Source organism: Amblyomma americanum, chromosome 5 (assembly GCF_052857255.1).
Source record: "Amblyomma americanum isolate KBUSLIRL-KWMA chromosome 5, ASM5285725v1, whole genome shotgun sequence".
Classification (NCBI taxonomy): domain Eukaryota; kingdom Metazoa; phylum Arthropoda; class Arachnida; order Ixodida; family Ixodidae; genus Amblyomma; species Amblyomma americanum.
In genome coordinates this window covers 201,031,586-201,050,251 of record NC_135501.1, presented here as the reverse complement: position 1 = coordinate 201,050,251, position 18,666 = coordinate 201,031,586, and the positions used below count along the sequence as shown (strand labels likewise).

The window sequence follows — 18,666 nt, the reverse complement described above, 5'->3', positions numbered from 1 at the left end:
TAACATAACTTATAACATAACTTCTTATAACATAACTCTTATAACTTCAAATAAATCCTAGAGCGTCTCGTCTTCATCTCGTCGCCTGCAAGCGACCGTGCCCAGTGGAAGTGCTGTCGCTTGCTTATCTCTTTGCTTTCTTTATCTTTTAGTTGTTTTACTTGGGTTCTTGGATTGGCTCACCTTCTAGTCTGTTCCTGGGCCCACGACGACGATTCGCCGGCGGTGCTGGCGCTTCTCTATTGGCCGGCTGCCGATTCCCGGGCGCCGAAGTGATAAGCGATATCTCGGTCGCGTTCTTCTTTTCCTCCTCCGTTATCTCGCACAACCTCGGTCACCCCTGCGCAGGTGTTGAGATATATCCTGGCGGGGATCGTATACAGAAAGCGATGAGATTGCAGTCTTCGCGGGCTCCTATGTTCGCGCCGTGGAAGGGCCGTTACACGTGATTCAGACCTATAGCTCTATTGCAGCCATACATTGCGCTGTTTCCGCAACTTTCAATACTTTCTAATGTTTGCATAACTAGTATTCGCTTGCAATGTTGAATGACCTGCATTAGTTTCTATTCAATCTTGCGTTAGTCCATTGTGTTAGGGAGTGTCCCAAGTTAGAGCAGATTTGTAATAAGGCAGTGGTTATTCATTAGCATAAACCCAAGCGCAGCCGTATGGCTACAAAGGAAAGCTATACAGCTTCCACAGAAACTTTGTAGTTGAAAATTCGTCTTGGTCCATGCGTTTTAATCCGGAACCACCATATCACCAGCTAGCATTTGGTGGGGTGACAGCAACTTGACCAACAAGATAAGATCAGTTATAAGCTCAGTTATTATCCACCTTTACTCGAATTCATTTTTTTTCTGAAATTGAACCCTTTTGACCTCTGAGACTGATTGTATTTAATTGTGTTTGATGCCCCTGTATTATATTTAGTATCGCACCGTAGTTTGTTTTACCCTTTGCAGGCTCTGTCCTGTTGGTCTCTCCTTCGGCTTGTCTTTTTTGCGCTGTTTCAAGATGCATTCTACTACTAGTCACTACCTTGCCCGCCTCTCTCTATTATACTTCCATGAATGTTTGTTCCAATTTCCTTTCTTCCCAAAAGGAAAGCAAAATATTCATTCATTCATTCATTCATTCATTCATTCATTCATTCATTCATTCATTCATTCATTCATTCATTCATTCATTCATTCATTCATTCAAAGTTGGACTCCACTAGGACCGGCAGTAGGAATGAATGAATGTATAAGAATACAATTAACTGAGTATTTTCATCAACAAATGACTATTTTATAATTCGCAATCTCTCTTTCCTCACCCCAATAAGAGAACTCAAGTAATTGTAATGAGTCTCGAGCGTCCTATGTCACCATAAAAACGCAGCCGCCGCGGTCGGGTTTGAACCCGGGAATTGTGAACACACTAATATAACCCCCGGCTACTAGGCGGCTGCGCCCTTATCTATTCTGGTTTATGGGGGCTAAACGTGCCAAAGGGACTCAGGCTATGAGGGACGCGTTCACTATTCTATCTTTTGTTATATTTGCTCCCCATCTTCCCTCCATTAGTTTTTGTAGCGATAGCTACGTTACGGTAGCATTTCGAGCCTTCAGCGTGGCGGCGCCGCCACCCTGTGGCTGCGCTGCCACGCTGTCACGTGGTGCGGAGCAGCTGCCGGCGGCGCGGCGCTGTAACTGATCACGTGGTTCGTCACGTGGTTGGTCACGTGACCAAGGTTCACTCGGCCAGCTGTAGCTATCGCGTCACTACTATATTGTATACGGTCATTTCTCCTGGGTCAACAGGAGTACGTTTTAACCGAAGACTTTCATGTGCTTGCCTGCTGCCATGGGCAAAAGAATACTTCTCAGATGGCTGTGGGGGTGCGCGCTTCTTTGCGACCAAGAGCTAGCGAACGGCAGGAATATTCACGATACAGTCATTCCACTCCGCAGTATGGCAAATCGTTCTGGGTGGTTTTTCTTGAACTCACATACTGAAGGCGGTCCTTAGATCGTGAGAGAAGACACCATAAGAAAAGAAAAACTCAGCCAGTAGAAGCCGGTTGTCAGGAGAAGAGACTACACCTTCGAAAATTCGCAGGAATAACTTAGCCGAGGCTGGGCGCCAAACAGGAATGGCCGGAGTTAGTTAAAAGATGCCTTTGCCCCACAATGGACTGAAGTGATTATGGTGAAGGTGACTCCCTTGACCTTAGTCTTGACGCCCCCATCTAACGACCCGGGAACTCTGCTCATAACTCGTTCCACGTGTTTCTGCCCTGCGCTCCACGTGCGGCGGAGTTGGCGCGAGATAAAGGCTAGGAAGCTCTCTCTCTCTCTCCCCCCCCCCTCTCCTTTAGCCATGGTTTGATCTGATACAGCGTGATCGCCGTTTTCTCGGAAATCAACTCGTGGGCGCGATCGTTCGTCCCAGTCGCATATTGCGGGGTGCGTTCCGAGTCGCCTCCGCCCGTGGCGGTGACGGATCACGCAACCTTTTCTGCGTGGACAGGAGTCCAGGAAGGTCACGTGTGCCGAACTGTATAACTGTATCTTGGTCCGTTTAAGGTTTCCCTTACTAAGATTCCTTTAGAGAGTCTATAGGACTTCTGTCTATGAAGTCTGTAGACTGTCTATAGACAAATGCTTGAGAACAGTCTACAGGCAATAAAAATCCTACAGACAGTCCATAGACAATCTAGGGATTTATGGCCATACACTTTTAGTAGACTTTAGTTTATAGACAATCTATAGACTATGAACAGACAAAATAAATATCTATAGGAAGGCAATAGAGACTATAAGATGTCTATAGACTATCTATACACCATTTTTAAAAGGGGCAACACAGCCTGAGTTCATTGCTAAACGGAAGCGTGTATACAGTCGCGTTATATTTAACGTGCAATACGCGATATGTCAACTGTGTTCTGCACACTAAACACAAATATAAGGGAATAAAAGGGAATGAGTTGTCCTCTAGCGCACATTGTTTTATAAAAGTCTGTGCACTAAAGGAAAGTTTACATATTTTTACTCCTTTCTGTTTAAAGTGCACGAGTCCTGTCTAACAACACAAGAAAGACTAGGCTGTTAATATCATTACACTCATAAGGGTGCATATCTTATCAACACCCTTGTAGCATCTATGAGGGTTCAAAATGTTTAAGAGTGCACGATTCCGCGGAATGTTTTCACATGGTTCGTGTCGTGCGCAACGCCACACTAATTTGCCTCAATGTGTCAATTGATGGCGCTCTGCAGGATATATTAAGCGTTGTATTCGGGACAGAACAAGTGTGAATGAGCAAATTTATAGTTTCCTCTCAAAGCTAGCCCGCCTTATTTTTGATACCTTTCTATTGCCTAAACCTGCGCTCTGAAGAAAGAAAAAAATGCATATAGAAATGGAAACGGTGGGTACAATCGCTACCTAAATGCAATTGGAAGCCCATGCATTCTGTCGAGGTCATCTTCTTCCTACCTACTAAGCGTTCCTGAATAACATGTATAACCTGTTTTCCTATACCTACGTAGTTATGTATGCAGTGTAGGCTTATAAATGCACTACTGCTCTTGATTGTTATACTGGTTATATTGGAGCTTGATTGTCGAACTAGTGAACTCGGCAGTGTGGACGCGAAAGTGTCGTCACAAAGCGGAGATAAATATTTCTGACCGCGAAAATCTATCTCCCAATCCGTAAAGTGTTTTTCCGCGTTAAAAAATGCGAATTTCACTATTGGTTTATCATACCCCCTCCTCCTCCAGGCTTTGAAATGCTTGAAGGTGCACTCGTTTGATTTTTTTTTTCCAAAACCCATAGTTCCTTGTCTTCCTCAGTATCCCCGCGAAATCTATAGAATATGCTTTTTGCTTTGAGCACAAAACTCAGGTACGATATACCTTTATCAATTTATTGTTCTGCGCCATCCATAATCACAGAAGAGACGAAGCTCCTGCAGTCCAACCACGGCTATTGTTCTGCGGTCTTCTTAGAGGGCATCTTTATTGTTCCCTTTGGGAGCCTTTCGCTTATTTCGATTTTAATCTCTCTTTTGTTTCAAGATTACATTGAAGCCCCACTTTTCTCATCTTTTGCAACCCGGTGGAAGGGGCGGGCCGGTTCCGTCATGTCCTCCTCCTCTTGTCGCTGTTAAAAACATTTTCTGTTCCTCTGCCTTTCCATATTCTTCATGTTGGGAACAGCGCTAACACAGGACGGATAAAAAACACAACACAGGCGCTGACTAGCAACTTGCATTTATTTCAGAAATAGAGATGTATATAGATACCGCAACCTCGCAATCGAGAAAAACAGATGCAACTTGCGGCGCGAAAAGATGGCGAAGAAAAAAGACACCTGCTCAGCTCATGACAAAAGAAACCCAACTAGAGATGAACCGGCAAAAAGGTGAACGGGGGCAACAAAAGGGTGACCGGGTGAAAAGAAACAAAAAAACAATAACAAGGGTAACTTTTTTAAAAATGCTACTGGCGCGAGTCAAGGATGAAATGAGAGTAAGTGTCAAGGTGAATGGCACGTGCTCATTTCGAAAGGAGGAAAAGGGGGCGATAAAACGACACCAAAAAGGGGATGATCTGGTGAAAATGCCAAAGAACAACACCAACAATGGTAAAGGCACATCAGGGAGGCGGCTGGCGAGCACCAGGACTGATGCCCAAAAAAGCGATTTCTTTTGAACGTAATGTGATAGCCAGAGCACTGACACAACTGTGATCTTGCTTATTGATGATAAAAACTTCTCAGATTTCTCGAGCAAGCTGGCTAAAATATTTCTTGATGATGCGGGTTTCCTCAAGCAGGGGAGAGCATTTGCATTTTATGTGGTGAATAACTAAGTTATACCCCGTAGTGGCATTTTGAGAATTAGCATGGTCGCGCAACCTGCGTTTAATACATCTTCAAGTTTACCCTACATAGGATCTGCCAGAGGAAAGCGGAATTTTATACACAACATTCTTCTTACACTGCACAACTGTGTTCTGATGTTATTTCTTCATTCAATCCGTTCAGTCTCTTCCGTATTCATACGTCTGCACAGAGCATTAAGTTTGTTCGGGGCTGAAAAATTACACGAACTCCACCTTTAGCACCTATCTTCTTGAGGTTGTGGGACACACCATGCACATAGGGGAATAACGACTGTGCACGATCGTTCGATGTACGTATGTTTCTTCTTAAAATTTCCGCGGATTTCCTGAAAAAGTTCTGGCAGGTTGCGCAGCAGGTCCTCCGGGAAACCAGCGGATCTGACTCGGCTCACCTGCGATTTGAAGCTGGCGGAGACTTGGTGTTGGCAAGACTGCAGAGGCCGTCTTTCATTGCGGATGTGGCAATACCTCGTTTGATAAGCTTCGAGTGTGCGGAGGTAAACGGGAGCATGCTCTTCTGCGAGCTGGGTGCGTACTTCCAGCAGATGTGGCCAGGGGAAAGGTGCAGCAAAAGATCCACAAGAAGCGAAGCTTGTAGCCTGTGGGATGTTCAACCGTTATGGAGAGATCTTTTAGGTGCAAGAAGAATTCGGCGATGATGCGGACGGTCTCTTCAGAGGCGTCTTGGTACGGGGAGCTCTTGAGAATTCCCAGATAATCGTCAACTTATCTGAAAATTTTGTACTGTGTTGTGGTCTTCAGGCTGCCTGCCAAACTCCCGTCATATCGGGCAAGTAGCAGTTCGCTCAGAACTGGTGCAAGGCAGGAGCCGATGCAAACAGCTTTGTCTTGTGCAAACATTTTTCCTTCGAACTTGACCCGGGAAGTGGAGAGATATAAGGTTAATAGTTCCAGACATGTGCTCACGCTGCATCTAACGGAGTTCTGGAACTGCACATTTCCGTGGTTGTCTATGCCGTCAGTCAGAGTTTCCAGCAGCGCAGCATGCGGCAGGGAATAGTAGAGGTCCTTGACGTCAATGGAAAACAGGTTCATGCCAGCGGTAAACTCTTCCTGTAAGAATTCGGACACAGACGTGGAATTCCTGACGAAGTCGGGATCTTCAATCTTGAGTCTGTGTAGGGAATCGTTCAAGTAAACGCCGAACGGTTTTCGCCAGGTGCTGCGCTCACTTAGAACGACCCGGAAAGGGCACCTTTCTTTGTCTTTTGGCAGTGAAGAAGGCGTCAAGGCAGAGTTTTCCGCCGTTCTTTATCGACGTGGCTAGTCTTGTTAGGCTGGTTTTTGCACACTTTCTCAAGGCTTCGGCCTTCGCCTTCCTCGGACGCACCTTGACCTGATGAAAGTTGCTAAGTACAGCTTCTGTCGCCTTGTAGCTGTAGTCCTCTGAACTCAAAACCGCAAATCCACCTTCCTTATCGGACTGTAAAAACTTTATGACTGCAGCTTTTTTCGTGAAGCCACTGTCCCCGGAACGTCAAACCCTGGTTCACGAGTGGAACGGAAGGGCAGGGATTCCACACCTTCCAGAATGCATCGGTGCGGATTCAGGCTTCGTCCTGGCATTTGAGGCAGTGCAGCGCACCAGAGCGACCGTTTCTGTCTTATCGACCTTTGGTTGGGTGCAAAATATCTGGAAAGCTTTTATCATCAATAAGAAAGAACACAGCTGTGTCAGTGCGCTGTCTATCACATTACTTTCAAGAGAAATTGCTTTTCATGGGCACCAGTCTTGATACTCGCCAGCTTCCTCCCTGGTGTGCCTTTAACGTTGTTGGTGTTGTTCTTGGGTGTTTTCACCAGATCATCCTCTTTTTGGTGTGGTTTTATCGCCCCCTTTTCTTCCTTTCGAAATGAGCACGTGCCATGCACCCCGTCACTTACCTTCATTTCCTCCTTGACGCGCGCCAGTAGAATTAAAAAAATTACCCTTGTTATTGATTTTTCTTGTTTGTTTTCACCCGGTCACCCTTTTGTTACCCCCGTTCACCCTTTTGCCGGTTCATCTCTAGTTGGGTTTCTTTTGTCACGAGCTGAGCACGTGTCTTTTTTTCTTCGCCATCTTTTCGCGCAGCAAGTTGCATCTGTTTTTCTTGATTGCGTGGTTGCGGTATCTATATACATCTCTATTTCTGAAATAAACGCCAGTTGCTGTCAGCCCCTGTGTTGCGTTCTTTCTCCGTCCCGTGTTAGCACTGTTCCCAACATGATCTGAAACCATGGAACAAGCTCAACTCTCCACTCTTCTGAGTTCCATATTCTTGTTGCTTCTCTGCTATTCTTCAAACTACGATAAGAAGGCTGCATCCATCGATTATATTAGATGAACAAAATTGTCGAAGGAACGCGATGAACGAGAAGGCTGCTTCAGCAGGCTATGTTCGGACCACAGCAGTTTTTCTTGAATTACATAGTGTTGCTTTCTACAGCGCGTTTTAACTCGCAGTATTCTGTTGCTCTCTACCAGGTTAGGTTAATGGAACGGGAAAAAAGTTGCGAGATGAAAAGAATTCACAGGGACAACTAATCACATTAGTGTTGGCAATGCAAAAGCATTAGAAGGTGTTGATTCCCTTACCGGAAGGGATGTCACGTCCAGTTTGGTGACGTCACTTTTCTCCAGCCAATGAGAATTATCTGGTTTGGTGACGTGACTACCCTACAGGCAATGGGCGAATTTTGTGAATGACGACGCACTTTGTCCCTATGAAGCTTCTAATGCTATCGCATTAAAAAGAAGTAAATCATCATGTGAAGCGGAAAATGCATTCTTTATACAGACAGGCCTCGTTATAAAGAAATTGTTTATAGCGAAATAATGAATATAACGAAGGAACGACGATTCCACTTGGAAGCTCGTTCAACACGGGCTGTAACGAAGCTACGGTTAAAATGAAGTAATCGCCGGCCCCTTCAACTTCGTTTTAGCGAGGTTCAACTGTATTGCACGTGGGCTTCAAAAACTAGGAGAAAAGACACACCTCTAGAGGGTGTCAAATCCCGACATCTAGAAATCACGTTGGGAAGAGGTAAAGCCTGTTACGTCGTTCAAGCGCCTTTTATGGGGCTTTGGGGCGGGTCGAGTCGTTGTTGCTTAATAAGCGTTGATAGAGGATGGTCAGGTGTGCTGCTTAAAATGTGGTCGTGCTACCATTACAGTTGTCACATCCCTTTGAACGCCACATGAGGAGATCAAAGAAAATGCATGCAACAAGCAAAGGAACAGAAGAACGGCGACACTTAAATGAACACACTTGTGTACACAAGTACGCCTTGCAAGAAAAAAGCGAACACCAATACTAGCTTCTATTCGACTCACATAGGGATCTAGCAATGAACAGAATTAATATCCTCAAATGAAGCTGAGTTATATTCATTACAGCAACTCTCGCCTCAAGTTATCCTAAATGTGTTTGTCCTTCGTGCATCAGTATTCAACCACACGTACAGAACTCCCTCATACCCAGCAATTCTGGACAAAAGCATTTTTGAGCGGGAAACCGTTTATGAATGCAATTTTTTTCATATAATGTAAGATTTCATTACAACAATCACCATATCCGCAGATCACCCGACCGCTGTCTTGTATTTTTTGTTCGCTATTCACGATTTTGCTATCGTCAAAAGCGTTTTCCACTGGTTTTCTATGGCAGTCTTAAGTTCCTAACTGTCCGATGTGATCACTGGAAACACTTTAAAAGAAGGATTTTGCTACATATCAGAATAACGGACCATTACCTTCAATATTTCCATAACAGTGTCTTGCAGTTTTCTCATTTTCAAAATTTTTGCCCGAGAAACTTGTACTTGAGTCCTTCATAAAACGACGGCATGTCATTCAGAATGACTCTGTTTAATAGAATAAACCAAGCTGTCAGTATCCGCCCTTACAAACATTTTTTTAGTCTATAAACTCTCCATAGACTTCCGTCTATACAGCCTACAGACTCTCTATAGACAAACCCTTGAGAACAGTCTATAGGCAATACAAATCCTATAGACAGTCTATAGACAACCTATGGATTTATGGCCGTACACTTTTGGTAGAGTTTTGTCTATAGACAGTTTATATACTATGAAGAGACAAAAGGAAATATCTATAGGAAGGCAATAGAGTCTATAAGAAGTCTATAGACTGTCTATAGACCGGTTTTGTAAGGGCGAGTGCGTACGAAGTGCATGACCTCCAATTCACTCCCCTCGTTCCACTCGCAGCGCTTGGCACGATGGGCGGCGGAGGCATGGACGCCCTGCAGGGACAGCTGCCCGTGGGCTCGGACCCGTCGCCGCTGCTCTCGGAGGCCGGCGAGCTGGCCGAGCCGCCCGCGCTTGCGGCGTCCCCGCACCAGGAGTCCCCTGCGCTGCCCACCGGAAGCACGCCGCTTGTGGCGCCCTCCTCCGTGTCTCCGGGATCCATGAGGCCCCTTCTAGGTGAGGGAGACAATGAGGCGACAAAAAATGGCTGTGGTTTAGCTCTGGTTAAACCTGGAGAGACGCGAGAGCTACATCTGGTCGAATGGAACTCTCTTAGTCGAATTGCAAAGTCAGTCTTTTGCCGCTCCGTTTCCCTGGGCGTTCCTTCCTCATCTTCGTTCCTGGACTTGGATTCACGCTCTCCCCTCTCCACTCCATGCCCTCTCCACTCGGTTTCGCGGCACTCCGCGCCGCCGGCAGCAGCAGCTGCTTCGCACCACGTGACCAACCACGTGTCCAGCCACGGCGCCGCCACGGAGCTCAAGGGGTGCCAAGCTGAAGGCTCGAAGTGCTAGCGTAGTGTAGCTCTCGCTACAAAAGAGACAGCATTCGTTTGCCAATCTGTAGCCGACTGGCACACCGGGTTGACCCTTCCGTCGGGTTCGCGATGATTTAGGAACACCTGCTCTCTCGCTGCTACGAGCTGGTACAGTCACGTTACCACTTCCACAGAGCTTGCTGCAGGTGCACAAAACACCCCAGAAAGGAACGTGACGGCGCTAGCTTTTTGGAACGGTCTCCACAGTCGTTGTGAGGCTTTTTGCCATTGCAGAATTTTGATTGTCTTTGTGCAAATACTTTTTATTTTTTTATTCACAGATACCTGCAGCGCCTGAAGGCATAATTGCAGGGGGAACGTACAAGGGAATCAAGCATTATAAGTTCTATATTCAGGTGATGAGACATTCAAACAACACACGGAACAGCCGTAAAATACAGCAAAATCAGGCACACACACGCGTACATTAACGATACAAAGTTAAGATTAAGTGATTCTATGAATAAAAGCACGAAACGCTTCCACAGATGTGCAGTCAACGACACTTTTGGGGAGTTCGTTCCAAACAGATACGACATGCGGAAAGGAAAAGTTCTGATAAGCGTAAGTTCGGCATCTAATTTCACGCACTTTAAATAAAAGCCGGATCACAACGTGCAGATACAAAGTGTGGCAGCAGAAGATACAGAGTTTTGTCAATCCCGGTTTTGCTGAAATAGATGTGATAGAAGATTTCTAGTTTACTGCGCATGCGCGTATTACTGAGAAGTTCCCAACCAAAAAATTCATTTATTGTTGAAACGCTGTGCCGAAAGTCGAAATCACTGGCGACAAAAAGGACTGCACGGTTCTGTACGTGTACTAGTTCATTGCAGAACTTGTAGCTATCGCACACGACCTATGTTAGTAGCGAGGCTATAAGATAAAATAAAAAGTATTCGTCGCGCCCACTGCTAGGCCTCATTAGAAATATGTTCTCTAACTGGTTGCATTGAATGCCTCTTTTAAGACGAAAGCCTTTATTGGTTCATACTCGCTGCCACGAGCCTGTCCGTCTGATGTAACGCTCTTCAGCAACTCGATAAGAAAAAAATCTTTGTGCACTATGGGATTCGAACCACCATCCTTTCGGTCCGCAGCCGAGCGTGCTAACGACTACGCTACTTCCTGCTTTTTTTGTGTGTGTCTTTATTGCTACTATGGTACTTCCTGCAATGCATATGTAGTTCTGCTTGTCTACTACACTGGAGAGTTTTCAGGAAAGGCGTCTAATCAGACGGATGCGTCCCAAACGCCCTCCAGTGTCTCCAGCGTTTAAGATTCACAAACAGTTGTGTACTTAATCACGATCTTAACATCAGTAATACAAGCAGCAACACCGCGCTAAAGGCTTTCGCCTCACTGCACTGTAGGTGAACGAAGTGCCCCCCCCCCCCCCCCCCCCCCTGAATTTTTATGTATACGTGCAGTCTTCCACACACTTGTATAGAGAACTCGAGCACCGGGGCGTACTGCCTAACTTTGCTGCTGCATCCTCAAATCAATGGGGCCTTCCCGAGACACAGGAAACAAGCGACGATCTATAAAGAAAGCATACCACGCACGCTATGGTGCTCTTTCGAAACACAGGCCACTGTTAAGTGATGCAAGCGAAATACGCAGTGATTTCACTTCGCACGATCGAGATTAGTGTTAGGACTGCTGACGACGTCATGAAGGCTCGTAAGCAATTAAAAAGATAGCATGTCGACTAAGCAGGTAGAAAGAATAGGATGCGAATGCAAGGTAACCCATTGTCCTCAAGGGTGACAGATTGGATTCCAAGGGAAGGGAAGCATAGCAGGGGCGGCACAAAACTTGGTTGGTGGATTAGACTAAGAAGTTTGCGGGGATAGGGTGGGCATAGCTGGCACAGGACAGAGTTAATTTGAGAGATATAAGGGAGGATTTTGTCCTGCAGTGGGCGTAGTCAGGCTGCTGCTGATGATAAGATCTGCCATATTCTTGTGTATGTTTCATATTTTAGTACGAGATAACAACGACTGTACGGAATGATGTGAACACGTAGGCCCCGCCAGCCCCAACGACTCGGAGTCCTCCAAGCCGTCGGTAGACCTGGCGGTGGACGACTCCAACAGCGAGGACGAGGATGGCTCGGACCTGAAGGGCGATGACCTCGGGGCCGGCACTCAGTGCCGCGACGGCTCCGGGGCCTCGGGTCCCGGCTCCCAGCAGCAGCCACAGAAGAAACGCAAGCGCCGCGTGCTGTTCTCCAAAGCACAGACCTACGAGCTGGAGAGGCGCTTCAGGCAGCAGAGGTTAGTGTATACACGTCTCCGTATTCGCATTCACGGGCTACGCTGCAGCAGCTTTGGCGGACCGAGGACACTGTTATGGCAAGCTGCAGTTTACAGCTGGTGTTTTAGTAGAACTCAGTGGATGGAAAGTGAAAAAAAATGTTAACGAGGATGAGAAAAAATTTAAGGGGACAATTAAGCTACGCCTGCGGGGTATGACGCGGAAGCCTATTGGGTCAATTCCCATATATGCACAAAGTCGTTCTCTGTTTATATTCATAGATCCGTGCCACCGCGGTGGTTCAGTGGTTATTTCGCTCGGTTACTGACCCGAAAGACACGGGTTCGATCCAGGCCGCGGCGGTCCTCGTGTGCTGTGCGATGTCAGTACACGTTAAAGAACCCCAGGTGGTCGAAATTTCCGGAGCGCTTCACTACGACGTCCCTCATAGCCTGAGTTGCTCTGGGACGTTCAACCCCCATAAACCATAAACCAATTGATTAGCTGGTGCTCTTTTTCCCTGTGGCTGAATTACACCCACGCGCTTCCCCTTTTCGCAGATACTTGTCCGCGCCCGAGCGCGAGCACCTGGCCTCCATCATCCGGCTGACGCCGACGCAGGTGAAGATTTGGTTCCAGAACCACCGCTACAAGACGAAGCGCGCCCGGCAGGAGAAGGGCCTGGACGGGTCGGCCGGCGCCGGCAACCCGCTGCCGTCGCCTCGTCGGGTCGCGGTGCCCGTCCTGGTGCGGGACGGCAAGCCCTGCCAGCCCGGCTCGCTCAAGGGCTCCGACGGAGGCGTGCTCCAGCCGCCGCCGCCGCCGCCGCCGCCCGGCGCCGGCGTGCCCTTCCCGGGAGACCTGAGCACGGCCGTGGCCACGTGCATGAGCTCCTTCGGGGCTAACGTCATGCCCACCTACTCGCACCCCATGATACCTCCTCAACCCAGGTGGTGGTAAGGGAACACGCGCACTTCAAACCCCGGTGCGACGCGAAGCGCTTCCGACGGAAGACGTCGCTGTCCAGCGCGGAGATGGCCACTCGTGATGTGACTGTGAAACCTCCTCGCCTCAACAGCGCGTATCAACGGTGTGGCATCTTCTTGATGCTTGGGAGAAAGTGGGTGTCGTCCCGAGTGCAACTGAGTCGTCGCATGAGTACAAGAGAACCTACAGCTTCCGGCTGCCGAACGTGCGGTTGTCCAGGTGACCTCCGCAAGAGGATCCAGCGTCGAAGCGGCGTGGTTGTGTGCACAGGAACCGTCGTGTCAAGGCTGAACCGTGTGTTCCACCCTTCAGAGCCGACGTTTAGTACCTCCTTGACAAGGCCTGTCCCCGTCTAGCGCACTTCCTCTTGTGGTGTGAGCTGGTTGCAATGCACTGACCCAGTCCAGTGTGGATACCAGAGAGCAGGACACAACCGTGATGACAATGCCGTACGCTTCTGCAGACCACAGATTCACGATTAACGTGCGTGACGACATGGCAGCGAAAAGAGCAATGGAACTTCTCCATGACATCGTCCGGGTATATGCGCAGCGAAGTTTGCCTTCTCGTCAACGCTTTCTGGTTGATGTATAGTTCCGAACCTCTGCAAGTCCGCATGAAATCTAAAGCTACAAGCTTCGACGATCCGCGCGTGAAATGCATCATATTCCATTCTTCGGAAACGGCATTCAAAACGCGCGGTGTCCTAGTGGTCCTAGAACTACAGTCAGCATTTTTTTTGTCTGTGACTTGCCGTCGGCTGCTGTCCCATATATATGAACGTGCAATTCGGGTGGTCACTTCTTGGTACGGCATCAGGTTGCACTTCCTTTCACACCTGACGGCCACTTCTGCAAGGTGTTTTGCAACGTCCAGCGTTTAAAAAAGCCAGTGCCTGCTCTTAACTGGAGCTGACGAGGACGGTGTCGTGTTTAAGCGCATCAAGCGCGAGCGACATCGTTTTCTTGCGCACGACAGTTGATGTGCTGGGCACGGGGGGAATCTGTTAACTTCTGTGGCATCGTTGGCTCCTACGAATCCGTTCCGACATTTATGTAGCATGGCGAGCTCGAATTGCGCCCACCGGCATTTACTTGGCAATGCATCGTTTGTTCGAAGGTTGCAGTCGATTCCCGCCTAGATGAACCAGGCTCGCGGTTAACAAAAACGCATTTCAAGAAATGTGACACGGTTTTGCGATGATTGCATACGTATATCATAGATCAACACATAATTTTTTCTGCGACAGCGTACAAGGAAAGTCGATATGCTGTTATGGCATGCTCAGTTAGTTTTTCAAGTTTGTATACCTTGTTGCAATGCACGTAGAAGTATCCAGTCTGAGCAACAAATATATAAGCCATGGTGACTTTTATAAAATTGGCTCAATATTTTGCGACGGCCTAAAGCCCCGGAAACTAAGCTTTCTTCTCGCAGGCGTATTATCTAGTATAAACTCACTTCTTGACAGTTCTACATGGTGAGATGAGGTGTCTTCAAGCGGCTCATTTAAATTGTTTAGACTTATTTCGAGAACGTCGCTGGAGTTTCTTTAAATGTTACGGTGATTGTCACCCACATCCTCATTTCCCTCTAGTATAATGCCGGCAGACATCCGCACGAGAGAACCTCTTGCCGCCAACAGATTATGCTTTGAGGACGTAGATCCCCCGTGTCCAAAAGAGACTGACTTTCATCTTCAGCATCTCGACGACGTCACGTTGAAGGCTGGGGCAAACTTCCGGTGCAACAAAACACAAGACACGCCTTTACGCGCAAGAAGTCAACATATCTATCTATCAGTGTCCGTGTCGTGAAGCATACCTGGACATTATGCCGAGAGGACTGCACCTGCAGGAGGAGCCTCCATTTATTGGCGCTTCCGGCCCCGAGACGGAGACAGTACATACGCGAAATTTGTTAAAGACAACACAATCTACCAACATGCAAAACTTGTGAGGTCTGTTCATAGGACGACGCAGTGCACACCGCCAAAGTTTTGACGTGCAAGGATAGTCCGACACCTTTGCGGATTACTGTGGAGAACTTCGGAGACTTCACACTCTTCAACATCAACCAAAGAAAGAACTCTTTAGGGGTGCTGTGAACGGGAAAGTGCCTTAGCCCCTGCTTATATCGACAGACGGACGTCAGTGTTTGTTGTGCGTTCGGGAAGAAATACGCGAACTGTGTTGTGTGAAGACAGCTGCGTGCATTTAGACCGATGGCACGAGTTACGCGTGCACATTACGTCAGCGTTTAACGCAGCCGACGATATGGCGTGAAGCGCATGCGCACCCGGTTACAAGAACTTCCCATAGATGACGCCAGCCACATTGGAGACGCGTCGCTTGTGCGGCCGGTGCCATCTATGGAAGGCTCTTGTAACACACACTTACATACATACATCCATAAATACATGTATTGTTTTACACGTGCCCATCAGCTCAGCTTGTGTAGCTGCAGAGTTAGCCCCTGGCATCACCTTTATGACATTACCCACTTTCATTTTGTCTGTTTTCAGTGCGCTGAGGTCAAAACACTTGAGGCTGTTCGGAAAAGTTTCGACTTAAACAAAGCTTTATTCCTGCATTTTGCACTTGGACCCATTTTCTGACGTCGTGTGTTAAGGGCCAGCATTCGGAACAATGATACGGATGATACTTAGGCATTTCAGTTTGATGGTAAAAAAAGAACTATTTATAACAAGTGCTCCTCTGTAGTCCCTAAGATCACCTGGTAAGACGTAGTAGAAACACATGCATTGAGAAAATAGTTTGCATTTCTGACCGTTTCCTGTGTCAAAGATTCATGTGAACCGCACACCAGAAGCTGGGGAGCTGGTTTTGTTAAAACATTTTGCTTTAACGAAGATGTGCAAAGAGTCTCTAGAAAAACTTTTTTGATGTCAGAACCAAGGCTACACACTGCAGACTAGGCTGTTGAAGGGCATTTTGGTAAGCGTGCAGCCTATTTTTTAGCGGATTCAACGGTTTCTGCATTCTTCTTCTGTATGCATTCACAGACGCATGCACAATTACTTTATTTGCGTTATAAACAGCCTTGAAATCAAGTTACGTAACTTAGTTGTACGGTTTACAATTTTCTAAAGATGCACTGACAGGAAAATACCGATATTCTTATCACTGAGGAGCTGGCCAGCACCTTCACCATTGTTATCTTGTAAGAACACCACATTTGTTCTCTTGGTTTGCATGGTTCTGTGCAGTTTCTTATGCGTGTCCAAATAGATTTTATTAGCTGTTCGTTTTGTAAGACGCTCTTGGTTAACCCTGACCAATGGTTATATTATTAACGCCATGCATTTAAATGTTGTTCAGATTCTAGGTCCTATACACGTAGTCCCTTATGGTTCAAAGCACCCACAAATGAAAAAAAAGTCGAGACAGATGTTTATCTTGCTCCAGCATTTAAGTCGAGGAGCACGCAGAAAAAGAGCACCCTTGGCAAAAGTGAAAGGAAGGCTCTGCATGCTATTAGCAGCCAGGTAGTGAGCAAAGATGTCCGTTCACGTAATTTCCACCCGTGTTGAGCCTTGATTTTGCTTTCTTTTCCCGAGACCCACATGACAGAACTTTACAACATTTTTGTTTTCAGTTGCTGCAGTAGACATAGTTTCTGTCGTTATCGTTGTTCCTTGTTTTGTCATTCACATGCTTCATCTAGTCCCAATGTCAAAATATACATGTTCATTTCATATCTACAGATATGTCTTCTTTTTTGTTTTACGTAGATGTTTAAAGGTAGAAAGCAGGAGTGTTTGTGCCTGTTTTTATTTCTTTGTGCCCTTCTTCAAGCAACTTGTGCATCAAACTGCCATTTTGAGATCATCTGGACTCGACTTGTTCGTAGTTTCATTTTTGTTCAAGCGTCTTAAGATAGGCTCAAAACAATGTCATAAAAGTGTGCATGAGTAAGAGTGGCAAAAGCAAATTTTCATTTCAATTTGTACTGACGGCTTTTGTGTTGAAATATGTAAATAAAATAAAGAGAACATGTAATGAACCTAACCAATCACTATTGTATCTTTTTTGGTACTCTTGCACTCATTTGGCGTTCCATGGTTACGTGCGCCTGTGTACATTTAACTTTATTGTAGCGAGAGCTACACTGGCCGCAGCGTCGCCGTTTCGCGCACTTCCAACAGGTGCAGTTCTGCGCTTGCGCGAGCAGCCGAGTGACGTCACAGCGCGCAGCCGGCGCGCGCCTCGCCGCCGCTCTGACCTTTTTTTTCTTTTTGAAGCGATGTTTTTTGCCTCAGGGCATAAAAACTACGAAGTGAGAGATGAGTAAGATGCTTAAATAAATGAAAAAAGGTGGGCTGATTTGATGAAATCAAGAAGCGATCACGGCGGAGTTCCGCCCAAACCGAAGCCATAGGCAGTTCTCGTCTTCGTAGAGGTTAAAAAGAAGATTGAGCTTCGCCAACTGTGCGCAAGCGCGGCGAGGAGACGAGTGACTTCACTACGCACGCCACCGCCTCGCCAGCTGTGCACATGCACGGCGCTCGCTACTGCGCATGCGCAAGGAGGCTGAGTCGCCGTATAAATGCAGGGTGACACAGCCGCGAGGTATAGACCGTTAACAGCGCGCAGTTCTTCCGTTTAAGACCAGATGGCGCCACAGTCGCGCTAGCAACACGGCGCCATTACGGGCCTCGTAAGTCGCCGGCGTGTACGCCCCGACGGACGCAATGATGGAAATATCGCGGGTGGCTGCCGAATGTTTTCTTTCTGCGAAGGTGGGGAAAGGCAGAAGAAATACGTACTGTGTTACGGATTACAAGAACTGTAACATGGAGTTAAATGTACAGGATGCGATTGTTTGAGAGCTTCGCGGTACTGAACTGCACAAGGAAGTACTGCCGCTGTTCGCGCCCGTTCGCCATGAACACTTTCCGAACGAGCGAACGCAACAAACACGTTCGCCAGCGCTAGATAGCTTATATAGAAAGAAAGGTTTCGATCTTGGAAAATCTGCGAGGGTAAGTGCACAACATAGTCGCAGGAATAAGCTGATCCGCCACCGAAACCATCACTTCATGCTTTCAGTTGCTGTGCAGTTGCGTCTGCGTGTGTAGCAAGACTCCATTGCTCGTAAATTAAGGTGCGCGGCCATTATAGTAAAAGGAGCGCCAGAGGCCGAATTCGGTACGGAAAAGAAGGACGACTTACGCTCCTATATACCGCTACTGCAGTTGTTCAGTGCAGAGCTGTGCCAGCGGACAACGCTTACCGTCAGTCCATGTATTACACGACGTCTTGGTGCTGCTGTTTTTGAACTTCGCTCCAAGTAGCGCGGTTTTCGTGGACAATATTCCAAATAAAGCATTTGCTTTACGGCTGCTGTGGTGTGTCTTTGTCACTTCCTTACGGTCCAAGCGATACAGTCACTAAATGCCACCTCGCAGGCCAGTGCTCAGAGTGAAGCTGATTACTTGCCATCAACGAGACCTCAAGCATTTTCATGTCCGTATATCGAGCGTGAAGAGCACCACTATTTTATATGTAAGGTTGACATAATTGTGAACTTGGTGTAGTTTGAACGCGTTGATGTGCGCGCGTTATAACAATTAATTATATCGCGGAATCCTTTGAAACAATTGCACGCCAGCTCGTGAATGCTGCTTGATGCATGATACTGCTACCATGATAGTTAACATTTGTGTGTCCATTTATTTTTG

At 47.1% G+C, this 18,666-nt stretch overlaps 1 protein-coding gene across 2 annotated transcripts in view; it reads left to right on the top strand.

Annotated features, from left to right (window-relative positions):
- LOC144133416 (uncharacterized) overlaps positions 1-16,993 on the top strand; it is a 79,177-nt gene extending 62,184 nt beyond the window's left edge. Inside the window, exons 3-5 of one of the 2 annotated variants that reach the window (XM_077666504.1) lie at positions 9,140-9,355; positions 11,746-11,995; positions 12,536-16,993. In XM_077666504.1, coding sequence (XP_077522630.1) covers positions 9,140-9,355; positions 11,746-11,995; positions 12,536-12,935 — 866 coding nt within the window. In that variant the 3' untranslated portion in view covers positions 12,936-16,993. The remainder of the gene's footprint in view (positions 1-9,139; positions 9,356-11,745; positions 11,996-12,535) is intronic. The other variant, XM_077666505.1, reaches the window with a different exon arrangement.
- Positions 16,994-18,666: the final 1,673 nt, after the last annotated feature.